Source organism: Manacus candei, unplaced genomic scaffold, assembly GCF_025592945.1.
Source record: "Manacus candei isolate 608988 ecotype Guabito, Panama unplaced genomic scaffold, ASM2559294v1 h1tg000005l, whole genome shotgun sequence".
NCBI lineage: Eukaryota > Metazoa > Chordata > Aves > Passeriformes > Pipridae > Manacus > Manacus candei.
In genome coordinates this window covers 9,286,885-9,306,473 of record NW_026138053.1, presented here as the reverse complement: position 1 = coordinate 9,306,473, position 19,589 = coordinate 9,286,885, and the positions used below count along the sequence as shown (strand labels likewise).

Below are 19,589 nucleotides of genomic sequence, written 5' to 3'. Positions count from 1 at the left end.
TAGGATATTTCCCTGCTGCCATGGGCTGGAAGGTGGAATGGAGTCAGGATTCCTTCAATATGGCTTTCTCTTTAAAAAAGAAATACATTGTAAAGAATTCCATCAAACTGTTACAGCTTTCACTGCCCCTTGGCCAGAATTTCATAGGCTTTTTTAATTTTAATGTTACCTGTTCCTTTGGCATTTTTAAGACAGAACATTCTCTTCCCCTTTTTGAAATGGAGATGGTTGTAAAACAGTTTTCATATCAGACCCTTACCTGAGCTACATATCAAAGATGTGCTTCCATTCCTATTGTCTTTAATTTACAGCAGCATAAATTTAAAAAGGGTATGTTTGGAATGAGGTCATCTTAATTCCTTACAAGGCAAAACGTTCTTTTCCAAGATGAAAACTGAACCAAGTTCTTGAAATGTATATTGCAAATCCTGTTTAATTCAATATAATATATACATTTCTTGGGGACTGTTCTTACACAGATTTTTTTGTTTCTTGTTGGTTTATATCGTGGTTTAGACCAAGATTTAGGAACGTGCTTAAAAACTTTCAGTTGTCTGTGGGAAAAATAGTCTTAATTTATGTTGACCTTTCTTTCCTTGGAGCATTTAGCCTGCATTCAATAAAATTTTGATGACTGCTCTTTAGCAGACAGCTGTACCATATAAAGTATTATAAATATTCAGCTTTCCCCTTCCAGTGTTGCCATTAACAGCTGGGCATCCAGTTCAGCAGAGCAGATTTTGCAGAGAGAGCTTGGCATGTTCCTGAATCAGGAGAAGGAAGAAGGGAAGCAAATAGTTTCTTATGGTTTGGGGACCTGTAAAGACATAGAGCATCTGTTCCCCTGTTAAGTCATAGTCTGGCAGCACTGAATCATGTTAAGAGCTAAAATGATGGGAAAAACTACTTTTTTCTCCTTGGCTGTACCTGTATTTTAAATGGCTTTATGCATTGTTTCAACTAATGGCAAAATCCTTTCAACCCTTGCTCACAAGGTATGTAAAAGAAAAGGCTTTTTTGGTGTTTATATCTTGGGGAAAAAGCAAATATTCAGTGTGATTTCGCTTCAGTGTCTTGATTTTTATCTATATTATAAAATGGAGAATCAGGTTTTCTTATGCAAACACTTTATCCTTCTAAACAAACAATGTTCTTGGTACACAGTATTTTAATCAGTTAATAGATTTGCTTTGGATGACATTTGTTTTCCTGTGTAAATGTAAAACACGACAAAGGAAACTATCTTTAAAAATATCAATTATAGATATTTCTAAAAGAAATCTTTGTATCTAGATACCATAAAACTTGTCCATATTTTTCTCTTGCAGAGTTAAGAGAGCATTAAAGTTGGACACTGTCAAAAAAGATAATGTAAGTATTTTTTGGTGTATGGAACCATCTGTTTATATGTGTATATCTGTCTATCTATTTATATGTGTGTGTTTCTATAGATGTATATATATATATTTATATGTGTATGTATCTGCGTGCAAAAATTATGTGTGTATAAACGTGCTGTTTCATTAGAGCTGCATTTATATTGTTACAGATTGGCTGTTGTCTGGGAGAATCCTAAGGCACAAAATTACTGCTGACAAATATTACAGTATAAAATTGATAGTATTTCATTTGTCACAGAACTGCCTGGTGTTAAGTAATGTACCTCTGCATGAATCACTTGAAAAATATGCACATTGTTATTGCCATCACTATTTACCCAAGAGCTGAATGAGTTAAGATCCTTGGTGAAATAATTTATTAAAAATTAGCTCCATTATCCTGGGGAGCAAATGCTCTGCCCTGTAATTGTACATGGAACAATATGGAATTATGGCAATGCTGGAATCTGCATATTACAAACTGCAAAATTGAAATGAAAACATCAAAGGCATTTTCATGTCAGAGCTGTAATTACCTCCCTCAGCTAATCTGGCAGAATGAAACAATAAAGTACAAACACTGCCATAAATTTCACCCCAGTTATCACAATGAAAATAAAATTGTACTGGTGCTATTATTTTTTGTAAATGCAGCTCCAGCGTCCTCCCAGTCCCAGCATGGTGGGACATATGTGGGTTTATTGTCTCTCCTACCATGGGGGGTGTTGCTGTAGAGGATTTTGGGAGGATGGCAGGCTTTAAAGGAAGGAAAATTTGGGAAAAGTACAGGGGGAAATAACTGATCAGCAAATGAGCCCCCAGGAAATCTCCATCTCTGTGCCATTGTGAAGAGATTTGCTCCTATGCAGCACATCTTTGGAGGCCTCACTGGTGTTTAGCAAGGCAGAAATTCAGAATTTAAAAAATTTTTCTAGATATTTTTTTATAAATTTAAACAAAGGTGGCAAAATACCGCAGTGGCACTAAAAAAAATCATTAGCAATTTAATTAGCAGCTTAGTGTACCATTACCCAACTTGTTCTGCTCACAGTGCAGCTGTGAGTGTCATTTTGCATCTGTTTCTTAGGCTGTGGTAACATTTTTGTAGGTGAGTGGTCCAGCTGAAATTCCCTGGAATTCTTTTTCTGCCTTAAAGCAGATGAGCTAAAAGGAGTTATTGGATGGTTACCTGCATTCAGGTTTTGTGTAGCAAAAAGCTTCACAAAAGCCCATCTGAGTGATCAAAACTTTCAGTGGGAGCTCAGTGCTGTGGGTTTACACTGATTTTTAGTTCATGCGGTGCCTCTAATGACATGTCAGAGATTTAAAGTGTGCCATAATTAAATAACTTCTTAGAAGGTAGGAAGGAACATAGAGTTGTAAACACACATTATTTGATTGAAGTATCTGTTTCATCTTTGCTGTTTCTACAGTTCATTCCCTATTTTTCAGGAGTCTGTCATTCCACCTCCTGGTTAAAATACCTATGAACTAAAGATCAAAAATCAGTGGTTTTAGATTTTGGAATGTTTGCATGATATCATTAAAAAATTGCATAATTGGAGGAGAAATTCTTACTGCCAAATAAATACTGTCCTTGTAAGTACAACAGTAACTTCCTCCAGGTAGTTGCTCAGATGTGGATATGCTTGTCCATATCCAGAGGTGGCTGCTGCTCAAGCAGGAAAAATATCCTGAAACCGTGAGCAGATTGGAGATTTGCTGACATGTAAGTGCCTAAATTGGCCTTGATATTTAAATTAGTGTTTCATTGAAAGATCATTTGAAACATTTCTTTAACCTGCTTGGATGTGGCAAAACAGTGGCAACAGACTGAGCGTTTCCATCAGGTGTTGTGTCAGTACTGATAGACAAGAGCATAAACGGCTGATGTGAAATTATTTAGAGTGTTTGAGACTAAAACAAGACAGAGGTGAGTGGGCAGCAAACTAAACATTTCAAAATGTGGTGTAAGTCATATTACTAATGACTAATACCAGCACTGCTGGTATGATTTCACATATTGAAATCCTAAGCCAGACACAAAATTTGGGGTTTAAGGAACTTACTTGGGATTTTTTAAATTAACATTTGTGTAGATAATCATTAGAAATAACTATCTTTTGATGCAATTAAAATCTAAAAATAGTTGCTTATAGTTCTTATGTGTCTTAAATTCTTAATACTGTAGGAAAAATAATATCAGGTTTAGGCTGCTTTAGAAAACCCAAACCCACCAACCAGGTGATACCTAAATCTCTGGAAAACACAGTCTTTTTCTTTATGGAAAAAGGAGCTTTTATTTTTTTAGAGTAAAACTAATATTAATGAGGAGGGGGAGTGATAGAGCAACCCACCACAACATACAACATGGGCTTCCAATTTATGGGAGTACATAAAGTTAGGAATTACTGAGGAGAAGCTCTTACCAGATGGTAAATGTTCAGAGAGATTTTATCAATGTTAATCTAGATATTTTTGTATTTTGCTGCATTTCAGCCATCTGATGCAACACCTCAGAAGGTCAGAAAGAAAAATCTGAATTCTTACTCCCCAACAACAGGAACACGCCAGATGAGTCCCTTTTCATCCCCTGTGAGCCACAAGGAACAAAATCCCAGGAACCCCCCAGCAAAAGGTTAGTTGAACATCCCCTCTTTCTTAATACAATATTTTCCTGATTATTGGCTTGACCTAGTAACTTGTCTCTCATGTGCTATGTTTGTTTCCTTTTTCACCTTAAAAATTTTTAATGTCTTTTGGAAAAACTGATGTTGACTTTTAAAGCTTTTAAATCTTTTCGGTCTAAATCTTGGGAGTGTTTATGAAACAACTTGTTTATGAGGCAAGTTTTGCTTTCTGTTGCTCAGTATTAAAAATGTTTGGCTTTGACTCAGTAAAAAGCTTCCACACTGGCGTTTTTGTCAATAATTCCATTAATTCCCCTGGTTTGGCATGTTAGCAAAGTCCTTTTTTATTTTCTGTATTTTTTATTTTTCATGGTAAGGCACTTCAAGGCAATTTTTAATGAACATAATACTGAATGTCATTAGCTTTCAGAAAATATATAATTTTTTTTGTAATTATATTATTTCCAGTTCCCTTTAGGATTTACACCCCCTTAGTTCCACGGTCACAGTTTCTGGTGCAAGCTCCGAGTGCTCAAGAAGTGGATTTTCAGTGGCCTGACGTGCTTTGATGGCTCTGTAGGTTGTGGGGGTGATCTCTTTAAGTGTCAGGGAGCCACAGGGAAAAAGTGATTGTGTGTCTCAACCAGTCATGGAAACCTCATTTATTGAAAGGACAGCCTTGCTTCCACAAAACTGAAGATTTATCAGCTGATATGTGTTTTATTTTTGTGGCCTTTTAGGAACTGTGTTGGGATTTGCAATGCCAGGCCTGCATTATGTACTTCCAGGTCTGGGATGGAGGCAGTAATCCTCTGTCTTTATCACAGGGCCTGCCCTGTCTTGTGAGCAATTCCTCCTCTCAAACTGAGTGGCTTCTTCTTGATTCCTGAAAAGATGGTTATTTGGCATGGAGGGCATATCCATGCTCCCACTTCCTTCACATCCCAAAATCTTCAAGAGACATTTAATCAGCCCTTTAGGTACTGACTCCTGCCATCTTAAAAGACTCTAAACAGTTTCTTTTTGGGATTATTTTCCTCTTCAACAAAGTTGCATTAAAGCTGTGTCTTAAATGTTTCCACAAATACTCCTTGTTATGTGTTGCATTTTTTTCTTGGAATCCAAACCCACTGGTTTCCAACTTTCTTCTTGCTGTGAAAAGTAACTGTTCCAGTGAGCAGCTTCCTGACTCTGTTTATTAGGGAACTTATGTCCTTGGCATCTAAATTTATCTACTCTGTTTTCCTACAGAGAGAAAGGTATTTTCAAATATTTCCCAGGTCAGATTTCTCTGTCAGTCTCTGCTTTTATCAGCAGAAAGGAAATTTTGTGTTTGAGTGCTTTAACTTCTATATCAAGATTTGGTAGTCCTTGGTGGTAAATATGAATCTCTTCACCCTGTACAAAGAAACCTTTCCACCAGAAGAGTTGCCAGTAGTTGTTCTCCTTACCTTTGCAAAAGCTTTTAAAATTGTATATAATGATAGCAGTTAAAATTAAAAATCTGTAGCTCTCTAGATATGTTCTCTTGACTATCCTTATTACCTGCTTTAATGAACTGGTAATTTTCATGAGGACACACAAATGTTTAAATTACTGCAACTTTTCAAACTTTCCCAGCCTCTCTGCACTTGAATTAGAGAATGCCTTATCTCTCAGGTGAAAGTAGGATGGGGGCAAAATGTCTTGAATTAAAATGTATATTAGGATGTCAGTGGGAAAGGTGAACGTGTATTTCCAGCCTGATATTAAGGATGGACATAGGGGAACATTCCTTTTGCCTATAAAAAGCCTGATCACATGAGCAGAGCTGACATTTAGATGGATAATTACTCAGTAATGTAGCACTAACCAGCTCTTTTTTTCCTGTGCTCATATAGGTACAAAATGGTGTTATACAATTATTAAATCACAGGTTTCAGGGTGTCCTTTTAAACCCACAATCTCTGTTCTCCTTCTGAAAAAACACTTTTATTTTAAGAGCTGTGGTGCTTTAATAGGTTCTGGATATCACCTTTGAGGTGTTACACTTTAATCAATATTCTGTTTTTCTGTGACCAATATGTAAGAAAACAACAGAGCAAAAATTACTACAAAATCAAGTTCAAGTTCTATTGACTACTTAGATTTAAAATTGAATCTTTGAGGGTCTTAACCTTCAGCTGCTGTATTGGAACAGCTTAAACTTGTATAGCACTTTGTCATTCTGAGATATTTCTAAGTGTTTTACAAAATAAAAATTAAAAGTTGATTCATCTTTGAGTGCTGATACTTGTGTGTAATTATTCAAATTTAATAAGAAATCAAAGTGTTTAATGCTTAGCCTGGCCTCCCTTTTTTAGTCTGATGTCAGGAAGATTTATTACAGAGAGATGTGAAAAGCACCTCACTCCAAATGGTGGGATCTGGGATTGCCAGAATTATCCCAACTTCCAGTTATTAATACTCTAATCCCAAGGTTTCCAGGAATATAAATGTAAAGTGAGTTGATGAGAGCTCAGATTACAGAAGTGTAAATTGTAGTGAATTTAGTGTGGTTCATTCCAGGGGATCTGTCCTGCTTTCCAAATGAGTTTGGGGGTTTTTTTCCTTCTTCCTAAAAGATCACTCTAAAATCAAGATTCATAGTAACACCTACTTCACGTGCTTCAAATAGAAAATATCTTATTTTTATCTATATTGTTTCTTTTCTTCCTTGTGAACTCCGAGGAGGTGGGAGAGAGCAGAGCAATTCCCACACTGGATTATCCAGGAGAGGGCAGCCTCCAACAGAGCAGGATGGGTGAGTGCATCAGATGTGTTCACTTTGTCATGGGGGCAGTGATTTTTATTTCATATTTCACACAGAATTCAATTAATAGCCATTATTTTTAGTGCTTCTGATTGCACAGGATTAGATATTCAAAGGCACTGAATGGTTATAGGTGTAAATTAATGCAAAATCTTTTACAATTCTCGTCTTTTCTGCCACAATCTAATTTTAAGGTATAAATTTCTTGACATTAATGAACTTGGGGCAATCCCCAGTTAGTAAAGCACTTAAATAAATGTTTCAGGTGAGGTGTCTGATGGGCTGTTTTCCTAGATAGGCATTATTGAACTAAATGTCGTGTTTGAAGTTGTAGCTCTTCCTTTTGAGCTCTCAATTTATCTGTTGGGCTTTTTCCTTGTCATGGATGTTTCCCCCACCATGAGCTTGAAATTCCTTCATTGTAGGAGGGTGTTTTCTGAGTGATGGAGTTCGACAGAATTGTTTGGGTGACATGTTACATGGTGAAAAATAAAATATTAAAATTTTACCAGTGGCAAACTAAACTGACTAAAGGGCTTTTCTGGTGGTTCAGCAATTCCCTTGGGCAACTCATTTCTTGGTGGCAGAACCCTGAACTACAGAACAATTGGAGTAATCAGAGCCTTCATTAACATGTAAATGTTTGCCTTCAGTAATTCAGTATATCTTTAAAAGCTTTGCAGAAGACCAGCAGTTACTGACCTGCACTAAAAACATTTATAAACCAACACCTACACTTGATATTTATGTGAACTTCCAGACACTTGAGTTTTACAGGTGGAAAATATATAGTCCAATATACTACTATTATTGTTTTCTTTTCCCATATGGACATTTCCATACTGTAGCTCTGTTCCTAAATTTGAGGGTTTTATGAGGATAATTCTCCCTTCTGTGAGAGGAAACAGTAAATAGATTATTTGATTTGCATCTTTAAATGGTTCAAAGAGAAAATACCCTAAACTATCATGGCAGGAATTTTTTTAATGTGCAAATCCTGAAGAAAATCCTCTGATACTGCTGAACCTGAGTTCCTATCCTTAAAATTAGGATATAGGGATTTTTGGTGGTTGGGATATGAATCCCAACCAAAGGCAGGTTGGTTTTGGTGTTACAGGTCACTGAGCTGCATCCAACCTGATTCCATTGGGAAGAAACTCTGGGAAACATTGCAAACATGGAATTTCAGTGACTGGTGATTAGAGTAATTGGAATTGTTTTACTTTTTCTGGACCCAGGTTCCTGAAACTGCAGTCCCAAGTGAGAAGTTCATTGGCCAGAATTCTGAAAATAAGAGCAAATCTCACGAGCCTTCAGGTCTGCTTTACACTGATTTATCTTTAATCTGCTTTTAATACAGGATTTGAAATCAAAATTAAAATTTTATATGCAGCATTTAAATTTTAGGGAAGCAAATAATAGACTTGAAGCCAGGCAGGTTTGACTTGGAAATCCAGAAAATGCAAAAAACCTCAGAACTTAGAAAAATTTTTTAAACTAGAAGAATTGCTTTTCCAAGTCCACCATTTTTAATTTGTATCACTCCTCCTTTTGTTCACAAATAAAAACATAGGTAGTTCTCAACTGTTATTTATAACTTGAAATATGAATTATTACAACATAGATTTTTGTCTCCTTAAAAATGAACTATCCCTTTTTGATGAAGTGATGGTACTATTTAATTTACCACTAATATGTCATCATTTAATAGTTTGTTTAATGCATGTTAAAATGCAAATCACTCTTCTAATTTATTCCCATTTGGTTTCGTTTTTAATAAATGTAGCAGAAGGTTCATTGCTCTATATCAATAGCTGGGAAATAATTCACTGTACTCAGAGTACTGTAGTGATTTATTTTATATGATCTGACAAGGTTTTATTTACTAAAAAAAAGGCTTACATTAATTTAAAATATTAATTTATTTGTTAGAATTTATTTGAAATATTTTAATTGAAATGTTTATTTGTGAGCAATTTCCAAAAGTTCGTTCTTTCAGGTGTTTTTGATAAGTTGTAGACAACTAGTAGATAGTTTGGGAATGGGATTTACCAGTGTCTTTAATTGTTGTTTTCCAGGCTTTGGAGGGCAGCAGAGAGCTGGAAAATATCCTCGGTGTCTCAGACTCCTCTCGTGCCCTGAGTGCTGAAGTGCAGAAAACCCAAACACTGCGTAAGGAGGGTTTCCAATCTGTTTATCCCCTTTCTAACCACTGAACAAGGATCACTCCAGATGGTTCCCGGTGTTATAATGGAGTGTCACAGCCCGGGATTCTGTTTTGGTCAAGAAAAATGCTTTAAATCTCCTCGTGCATCCAACAGGGACATAAAAGACAGGCAGCCCCGTGTCCTGCTTTTCCAACTGAATGGGGAGGGAAAACTTGGAAAAGCAACACCTTTTCTCATGTAAATAGTTAGATACTTAGTGGGTACTTAGCTGGGAATTAGGATAAACGTTTGCACTTGGATTGCTTTGCTTGTCTTCTCTTCTTCCGAGGAAATTGGTTTGTTTGTTTGCCTGGCAGGAGGATTAGGCTGACTGTAGCTTTCCAGGCTTTAAAAATCGCTATTCATGTGTCTTTAAATGATGGACATTCCAGATGCTTATTGTGTTGGGATAAGGGCGCTTCCCAGATGGCACATCTGTAATACTTTGCCAAAGGAACCCAAAAAGCTGAAGTTTTTTCACTTATATGTGTCCGTTTTTAGGAAACTCTTTATCCTTCCTCCAAGTCAGAGGTTCTGAAGTTCATTCCTCCTGCTCTTCCCAACCAGAAGGGGAGGATGTGATGGGGAAATAGTTTAATGAAAAAAAAAAAAAAAAACCAGTGTGGATATTTACAGGAGAAGACCAGAGATATTGGCTTCCAGGGATAAGAAATCAGGGTCACCTTTTCCAGGTCATTTACATTGTTCTTGGAGACTTTTCATGCCAGGCTCCAGCTGAGCAGGGAATATGAGCAATACCTGGATACAGCCAGTCCCTGTGTCCACTCTCCAGACAAACGTGGAAAGGTGATAAAATAGTTTCTTAACCTGCACCAGAAGTGCCAACAGACATCATTCTGTAACCTGCCTCGTTGCTCTGTTTTCTGCCAAGTGTAAAAACACTGGAACCAGCTATAGGGAAGCAAAACCTGGAACTGCTCTGTTTGCAGTTGGAAGCAGGTGGACAGTAAAGCCAACAGGTGCTAGTGAATTCTTCTTCCCAGAGCATTGGAATTTATGCACACAATTCCAGCAGCTGCTGTTGTTTAAATTACCATTTCTTTCCTGAGGTGTATTCCAAACCTTTTCCTTTTGCATGTGTATACACTGCACTGTTCCCTCTGTAATGGCAGAGCCTTTGTTATACAGAAGGAAATCCCTGGAAACAGTCTGTGTTCCCTTCCCTGCTCTGGATAGGACAGTCCAACAGCCCAGAGGAAAGATCAGACCTACTGCTGACATTCTCTGTCTCGTCCACTCTTTCTGTCAGCTCCTTGGGAAGGAATCCTCTTTTCCCCATCTCTGAATTAGGAACAAAGCACAGGAAAAAATGGCAACAAAATGTGGTATGAGGCTGAAAGCACCACTTGTCAAAATGATCTGAATTTTGAAAACTTTTTGTTAATTTTTTAAAGCACAATTACATAGGTAAGGGCTTTTTTCCTTGAAATGCATTGAAAGTGAAGAGGGCAGCAGAGGGATCATTTCCTTTGAAATCTCTGATTTGGGATTTATTTCTTCACTAGTGAGTCAAGTAGAAGAGCTGCAGCTGTTGGAAGCAAACCATAGAAAACTCCCTGCCCCAGGTGAGAAAGTGTGTAACTCCCGTGTAACTCATGTTTTGATTCCTTTTGGTTGATTCCTTCTTAGTTCTTTCCACTTGCAATAAGTTGGGTAACATGGAGTTATAAAAAATTATGAGAATCAAATGTGTTTCCTCTGAAAACTTCCACTACACAAATTTAGTATTTTCTGCTCTTTTCATTGTATTGGGTGTTTCTCCATGAAGTTGGTGGCATTTAATACCAGGTGGCCACTTTGGAGCCTTGGCAGGAAGGAGGGGACACACACAGGATTGGGGTTTTCTTTCACACACGGTAAAATCAACAACTTCCCCAGTGATATTCTGATATTTCTGTTGTCTTCACACATTCTGTCTGAAAATACAGCAAAAACAGATTTTAAAGCAGTGATGGCATCTCTGCTGCTTCTTTTGTTTGGATCTGCTCAGACCTAAATTCCCTCTGCTGTGGGGAATTCTCTTAAAGGAAAGAAAACTGCTTAAACTTAGGTTTCCTGGGCTCCAGCAGATTATCTCCAAATGTAAAGGAGTGACAACCCTTTGGAAGGAATTTGGCTCATTTGTGCAGTCTGCTCTTTCTGATTTACAGCTCCCTGTGTCCTCCTGTTCCAATGATCCCGGTGATGGGAATGCCGTGGGCCAGTGCAGATTTAAACACTCGCTGCCTCCTTTGTGCCCTGCTCTTTAATACACATTTTTAGTTCCATCTTTGCTCTAAAAACCAGCCTCTAACACCAAACACACACCCAGTCTTGTTAGAGGAGAAATATTTTATGAAAGTGGGGTGGAAAATAGAATTCTGAGTTTAAGTTGACCAATTTTGATGTAGTTTCACTGTCAGTTTTGTTTTAACAAAGAATAAATTCAATTTTGCAAGCTTGAAAATGCAGTTGTAGGAGAGGCAGAGAAGTGTGTGATCAAAGGAAAGCATTTGGAGATGTTTTCCTTTGCCTTTTAGTTTTGGATGTGGTTTTTTCAGAATTATTTTTAATTAGTTATGGCAAGGCTGAGAACTTATGACTGTTCAGTGGGTTGGTACCCAGGGAATGTCACATTATCATCACATGGTGAGGCATGAAATTTATTTACTTTACATAAACAACCTCCTCTTAAAACAACTCCATCCAGAACATTCCTGGCTCAATGGGCAGCCTTGTGTGGAGCTCAGTTTATCATTTTGGGTGACCAGCAGGAAAAAAGGGCAGCATTGTCTGGCCATGACTGGAATTTACAGTAAACAAAATGTTTTGGAATAGAAAGTAAGCAAATGGTAAAACAACTGCCAAGAGATGAAATGGAGTCGGTGTGTCCCAGTCCCAACCACGCCCTGTGTATGCTGGGAATGGCTGTGTAGGTTGGGCTGTGCATATTTTAAAGGAAAGTTTAATAACTTGGGAGATTCCAAGAGTGAAGATAAGATTCCAAACAGGAAAGCTCTTTGGCTGGTTGTTACAAACTACACTAATACTTTGCTTCCCAAAACCAGTGACATAAATCATATCCGTGACTCCATCTGCTGTCCACGTGGGAAACAAGGGACTGTTAGAGCAGATCAGATCCTGCAGTGTTGGGGAAAACTGTTCTCAGGCCACAATGAAATCCAAAATACTTTCTTTCCATGGTCTTGTTCATCCTGCCCAGCTCAGGGGGAAATACAGTCACCCCCCGAGTTTAGTTCTAAACATTCCCAACTTCCATCTTGGTTTTAGTACAAGGGACTGACTTTTGCACTCTTGGATCAGTAGTGGTGGCTTTCCAAGAGACTGGGTCAGGATCAACTGGACAGGTTTTCATTTAATGCCACTTGGAGTCACTAATGAAAGCAAAGCTGGAGAGATCAGGGATGAAGTAAAGCTGAATTCCCGTTCACCAATCCAGTTTTTTGAAGACTGGATAGATGGCAAAACATAAATTCCATGGCAGAACTGCAACATACAGAAGCCTCCTTAATAAGCAGAGTTCCTTCTCCAGCCAGATAAAAAGGTAAAAATACAATGTTCCACTATTTATCCCAATTCATGTCAGTTTGAGTTTGGACTTGGGGTATCCTAGGACTAAACCCCTTGAGTCTGCTCTGCTGGTGGGTTGAAGGCAGTGAGGGTAAGTCACATTTACAATTTATTTTTTACATCATTCTCACATAAAGTAAAACTAATTTGTTGCTCTTCAGACATACTTGGGGTCTGTCCCACCTATCCTTCCTCCTCCTCCTTTGAGATCTCCTGGGAAAAGGGGAATACATCAGACTGCAGAGGTGAATTTTTCTGACTGTGAAACCTTAACTTAAAAAACATGGTTATTTTTCTCAGCCCAACTTTGGACTCACTTGCAGGGAAGAAATGTCATTATCCCTTTGCTGGGAAAAGTGAGTCTTGGGAACTTAAGTGAACTGAGTAGGTTCACAACTAAATTGATTCAGAAACTTGAGCTGCTTTCTAGTGTTCAAATTGTGATTCAGATGCACAACAGCTCTAGAAGGAACAAAAATGATGCTGAAGGACTTGTTTTCAAGCAGATTATTCGATGGAGACTTAGAGTTGTGTTTACAAACATTGTTACTCAATGCTTAGGCCAGGTTTGGTGTTTTGCCTCTCATCCCAAATGTCTGCCCTGAGTTCACGTCCCTGATGGTGCCATCGGTTCTCCTGACTTGTAATCCAGCCAGGAGATGAGTTGTCCTCTTGGCCTGGTCAGAAAGGTTCTGAAACTAAAATAGGAGTTGAATTAAAAAGTAATATTTTCTGAAAAAACACACTCTAAAGCTTGATGTTCAACTGAGTTCAGCGAGCCCAGCCCCAGCCAGGCTGTGTAGGCAGAGATTAGGGAGAGGCTCAGCACACATTCCAACTGGGAGATGATTCCTTGGAGCTGAAACCCTGTGAGTGTTGTGTCCTGTGTCTCTGGGACTCAGCTCCAAGAAATCAGAGCTTTGTGGTGCTGGAGGGACGTGGCCTCGTTCAGCTGCTCTTCCCTGGGGAAGGATATCCGAGTTTGTGCTCCTGAGGCTTTTCCACCATCAACACAGGGCAAAGTTCTCTCGGTTCCTCACAAGTGTGGGATTGCCCCCAGAGGAGTGGCTGCTTTGTATCCTGGGGATGAGAAACTGTTGTTGCTCAGGCTGAATTTGGCTGCACCCGTGCCTTGGTCTGTGCAGGTGGGTCTGGTTTAGTCTGGGACCAAGCAAGTCCCTCCCAGTCTAGAAAGGTAACAAAACCCACTCACCCAGTACCCAAAATCTGCAGTGGCAGCACTTTTCCTAAGACAAGGAGGAGTCTTGTCCTGACAGAGGAGCTGGGGTGAGGTTTCCACTGCTCCTTCCCAGCAGGATTGGGAGCTGTTGGGTGCCCCCACTCCATAACAGTCCGTATTTTAGAGTTCAGCCCAAGGTTTGAGGAGTCTCTCTGGGTGTGAGGAGGAGCTCTGGGCTGGAAGGAAGGAGCAGGTTCCAAAGCTGCAGTGATGGAACACCCTGTACTATGCAGATAAAATATTAAGCCATTACCTGCTGTGGCAGATCCAGAAATGCACGTGAGACATATGAGTGCGGGCACATCCAGAACTGTCGCCCTGCATTTCAGATTTGGGTGGCAGCCCCATCTATTCAGAGATTTCCACTCATATTTACTCTCTATTTTCCTATTTACCTTCTTAGAGACACAACAGCTATTAATTTTTAATTCTAGTGGATCTAGTTGAGAGTATTAAGCTTAATGAAAAATTCAGAAGAATTGTAGTTCTTCCAACAGCTACATGTAGCAACTCCTACACGACAATAAATACTGCTTTGTCCCATGAATATAATTATTTTAAATAAAAAAGAAAAGAAACATTAGTTTGGACTCACTTAGTAGCAATTATATGTTTAAGAGGTGTAAATAACTTGCCATCCAGACATTACAAATATCCAGGTGCTCTGTATGTGCTGATGACAACAAAATTGAAAAGAAAGACTGTAATAATTCTGACTGGTTTTCTCTGCAGAAGATATTGATTATTTGTGTGTGGTGAGAGATTTGGAAAATTCAATTAAAGGAGTTGTGCAAAGGTTTCATAAATTTCCCGGGTACAGCGTGTACACAGACATTGCTGCCTATTAAATCAATGCAGCACTTCACAATATATTTTCTTTGAAACATAAAAATAAATAACATTTAAACAGTTCTGCTTACTACAGAAACAAATTTTATTTTCTGTGAAGCATTTAGTCATGTGCTATCACTGACTCATACACATTTGCCAGCTGTAACAAATTTTATAGACGTTTTCTCCAGAGACAGAGCTCATATACTATGAATTTTTAAATGAGCAAATGGTGAAGAAGGGATGTCAGCAATATAAAAATTGATCAGTTAAAAGATAAAAGCATAAGTAAAGAGATTTGTATGGTAGTCTTAATAGGTTTTATTAAATAAAAATACTATAAAAAGACAGTAATGAATAGACTGAAGGTTTTAACTGTGGTTGAGGTGGAGAAAAATTATTCTGGCACATTTAGTAGAAGATTGGTTTTATATCACCCGACAGGTGAACATTTTTTTTCTCTCTGCTTTTTAGATCTGTAAATGTTTTAGAGCAGTCAAACTTGGGGAAGAGTGGCAGGGGAACTAGGAGGGGGAAGGAAACTTGGGAAGATCCAGCCCTTTTAATGCTCTTGTGGGCCAGGAGGTGCCGTGTCCAAGGGCAGTGAGGGCTCTGCCAACCCTCCAGGAGCATGGGTGGGGTGATTCCAGCTCCTGCCTTACCCTGGGAACCCTAAAATTGGAGCTGAGGAGAGGAACAAGCTGGGCCTGCACCAGCCACCTCTTCTGCTGCAGCCCAGGTGCCTTCTGGCCCCTTCCACACGTCCCTTTCCCAGCTGCTCTGCTCACATCCATCCTCATTCAGGAGTTTTGTGAGTGTTCTCTTTGGTTTTATGTAGTTTGACTTACTCAGAAGCTCTGCATAGAAAGATATCAAGAGAGGAGGGGTTGGAGGTTTGTCTGTGTTGTTGGGGTTTTTAAGAACAGCTCACTCTGAGGTGAGGCAGAGTTAGATGGGATTTTGGGAAGGAATTCTTCCCTGTGAGGGTGGTGAGGCCCTGGCACAGGTTGCCCAGAGAAGCTGTGGCTGCCCCATCCCTGGACATGTCCAAGGCCAGGTTGGACGGGGCTTGGAGCAACCTGGGATAACAGAAGATGTCCCTGCCCATGGCAGGGGGTGGAACTGGATGGCCTTTGAGGTCCCTTCCAACCCAACCCATTCTGGGATTCTGTGTTTGAAAAAAAAGCTGAGTTCATGATGTTTTATGTGAATCTGGGCAGCTTGTATTTTTTAGGACAGCTCAGTGTGGTGGCTGTGGCGTGTTTGGGTTCTCCACATGCTGCACAGTCCAAATGCTGCAATCCATGGTTGAAGGGAAATCAGTTCCATAAAGACTGAGTTAGGAATTGCATTTGGTACAAGTAAACCAGGTCATAATTCAATCTGTTATTTTTTTCTGTTCCTTGTCATACAAGACTGGACAGTTTCCTGCTGGAAGCAATTGTGGTGTGGTTTTGTTGATAATTTGTGTGAACAAGTGGTGGTTATCAGGAATAATGCTGGAAGTGGGACCTGAGGCCGAGTTGGATTGGATGCCTTTTTATGGAGTGTGAGACCTGGCTTAGGACAGAGCCTGGGCTTGGTCTGGGTCAGCTGCTGGTGACATTGCCAGCACCTCAAATCTGATCCATGGGCAGGTCTTGGTGTTACATCATGTCCTGGAATTGTGTGGGGAGAACTGAGGAGAACCTTCCCCAGCACCCTGTGGCTGGGGGGGTTTGGTGCCCCTCCCCAGCTGGGTTTCTGTGCACTGTAAGCTGCTCTGAACACCTGTCTGTTCTTCTTGGTGTGTTTATTACAGTTCTGAATTCTCTCCTCACCCTCGGTGGTGGTGGAATCAAAGCTCCTCGTGACACTCGGGGTCCTGGGGGCAGAGCTGCTCATCTGCTGCAGGACCATTTGGCAGCCTTGGCACTCAGATGCACCTGCTTCCAGACCCTTTCCACGCATGTTCTCATTCCCTGAGTTCCTTTCTGCCCTTGCACTCTTCTCCTCTCCTTCTCCCAGCCACCTGCTCTGCCCTCATCCTGCCCTGCCCTCCTCGGCTGGGGGGCTCAGGTGCGGGGGCCTCCAGGGATGGTTGTTCCTCTCATGGAGTCCTTGGTTGGGTTCTGCTGAATATGGTCCTGATGTATTTTTATTTATTCTTTTATTATTAATAGCAAAAAAGAATCACCAGCTTCTAACACTTGCAGCACGTTCTGTTCTGCTTTGGTAATGTAACACTTGCACATCCACTCACAAGGGCAAGCTCTGAAATTACTGCTGAGACCCCATAACTGAGACTCCAAGGAAAAGGGCTCCTGGGTTTTAACCACTGCAGCAACTTATTTAACTTGTACTGGGGAGGGATTGTCACACATTCTGCCATAACACCCCTGTTTATCACACATCATGTTTATATTTGTTTCCCCTCCTCAGGGTACATCCAGACTGTTGGGAGCACCGAGTTCCTGAACTCACTCCTGGAACAAAGCAAGGAGCCCTTGGGCCTGCTCCCTGCCCTCCCCAGCACCCAGGCACTGGCCCAGAGACCAGGAATGTGACCAGGATACAGGTACTTGTTGTAAAGCATTTCCAGAGGGCTCTGGGATGTCCTGCAGGCACAGCTCAAGAGCCCAAGGGGATCAGTTTGTTCCTCCTTTGGCTCCTTGTCCTTGTGAGGGAAAAACCCAGGTAGTGACAGACCTTGTCTGTCATCGTGTGTTACCTGAGCAGGAGAAAACTGGTTTCATGAAGTCTAAAGATGAGAATACCCACAGATGATCTCAATTCCTGAACAGTGTGAGAACGTTTCTCTTTGGGAAGCTGAAGTCTAATTCCCATAACTGAGGAGCACGGAAGCGCTGTATGGCCATAGGGCAGGGCTGAGCTCACACACCTGCATTTGGCTCCTCAGTGAAGGTCCCATTTTACTTTGTAATCAGCCCTAAGTAACTGAGTAGCAAAAAGCCTTCTAAACCCTGCTTGGCCACAATCTACCATTACGCTACTGCTTCCTGGCTGCTTATGCCAGACTTTTCTACTCCTTCCGAGCCAGTTCCCACTCCCAAGGCAGAGTCCTCGAGGGATGGCATCCCCAGCCCAGGAGAGCAGAGCCAGCATCCTCCTTTTTTCCAGTCAGCATAATTCCTATTGAGTCCTGCAGATGCAGAGTGGCCTTTCCATGGTACAGTAACACGTTAAGTCTAACAATGGGTTATCAGCTTGTAGTAAAGTCATGCTGGCAACTCCAAGGTTTCAGTTCACAGCTGGCCCAGGTCTACTGTGAGTTTATGTCCATGGACAGCAGTGTAGTCAGTGAGTATTTGCATAAGGCTTTGCACCTCATGCCCAAAAAATGACAATTTCCTGGTACTTTTTATCCCTTCCATGAGTGACCAGCACTGTAAGGCCGTTTCTTATTGCTTAAAAAAACACAATTGTGGTGGCTAAATGATCTTTTAGCAATCATTCCTCAACTTTTTCTACAGAATGTCCTTAAACCATCCTAAAATGTTCCTGCAGTCCAGGGCAGACCAGCTGCTGCTCTGCATTGTGTGGGGCTGTGTGTGTGTGTTTCTCACACAGTGAGGTTTGTCCTGGACATCAGACAGCCCTGAGCCTCCAGACACATCCCCTGAGTGATGATGCTGTTGTCTAATTGCTATTTATTTTAGCCATTCCTCATCTCCCCCCAGGCATTATGTGAAAAATGCATTCCACATCACCCCAAACTTCTACATCTGCTGGACTGGACTTAAAAGGAGCGAAGAACTGAGTGTAAACCAATCTCCCCCCAATCCCGGTGCGGGAGCGTCGCTGCCCAGGCAGGTGCAGTCACATAACATTCCTGGCGTCCATTTAAACTGAACAATGTGCACAACCACATCATCCCCATGGAAATAATCCACCGTGCTGGGAGCTGGGGCTGCTGCTGCTGCCTGGGAAATCAACTGTAGGTTCTGCAGGTTCTTTTCTCTGGGCTCTAAAGCCAGAGGAAGCTTTGCAGTGCAAGGAATTATTCCGTGTTTCAGCTGTTGAGAAACACTTTTCCTGTTGGTGCTGCCGCACTTGGGGACGTTTGTCATCCACAACCAGGTTTCCTCTAAACTCAACCCAAGCCAAGGCCTCAGCTTTAAACCCAGCACTAACACACATGCTCTGGGAACATTTGCTTTTTAGGTCAACATTTTAGTTTAGTTTTGGTATTTAATGATGTAAGAGCAGAGTTGTTTTATATAAACCAGCTGCTTCTCTTTTTTCCACCCCTCCAGCCTAGGGAATCCCCAATATCCCAAATCCTTTCATTAGGTTGGAAGAGTGCAGTACAATGATCTATACTTTCTTAAGTTCAACATAAACACCCACTTGAATGTCCTTTTTACTCCTGCAAAGTCCAGCTCCTCAAATAAACTGATTTTTATGACTAAAACTCTGAGCACTAAAATGATGAACATGTTCCACACGCTCAAGCTTTGGGAGTTTTTAGTTAATAAAAATGTTTTTGCACCTCACTACCTGTGCAGTCCAACTGGGAAAAACATTAGTAACTGGTGGAAGGGAACTGGGACAGTTTTTCTCCCTTCCACACCAGTCTCTGTCAGGCTCTCAGAGCTGTGGGTTGTTGTTCTGTGTGTAAGGGGCACCAGCCCGTTGCTCTGTAGCAGGAGGGGAGGATACTGAACCAGCGAGAGTTTATGTAACCTGACTGTAACCTCTGGAGCTGGAAATTAAATAATTATTGATCTGAGAAGAGCCTGGAACTGACTGTGCTGGTCTAAATCAAGCTGTTATGGGCAGTCTTGGGAGAACATAAAACTTGTACAGGAAATACCAGTGAAGGTGGTGATGGGCAATGAGTTACAGCATAACTTACACCATGGCAATTACTAAATCTGGTATTTAGTCATTTTTTAGGGAAATAAAGCTGTACATGAA

The 19,589-nt window shown here is 40.5% G+C and overlaps 1 protein-coding gene across 2 annotated transcripts in view; it reads left to right on the top strand.

Annotated features, from left to right (window-relative positions):
- The window catches only part of ITGB3BP (integrin subunit beta 3 binding protein), a 22,287-nt gene extending 2,698 nt beyond the window's left edge, over positions 1 to 19,589 (top strand). The window contains exons 2-9 of one of the 2 annotated variants that reach the window (XM_051798615.1): positions 1,329 to 1,371; positions 3,879 to 4,017; positions 6,722 to 6,791; positions 8,039 to 8,117; positions 8,879 to 8,972; positions 10,534 to 10,593; positions 17,091 to 17,226; positions 18,350 to 19,589. In XM_051798615.1, the coding sequence (XP_051654575.1) occupies positions 1,329 to 1,371; positions 3,879 to 4,017; positions 6,722 to 6,791; positions 8,039 to 8,117; positions 8,879 to 8,972; positions 10,534 to 10,593; positions 17,091 to 17,215 (610 nt within the window). In that variant the 3' untranslated portion in view covers positions 17,216 to 17,226; positions 18,350 to 19,589. Of the gene's footprint in view, positions 1 to 1,328; positions 1,372 to 3,878; positions 4,018 to 6,718; positions 6,792 to 8,038; positions 8,118 to 8,878; positions 8,973 to 10,533; positions 10,594 to 17,090; positions 17,227 to 18,349 lie in introns of both variants that reach the window. The other variant, XM_051798605.1, reaches the window with a different exon arrangement.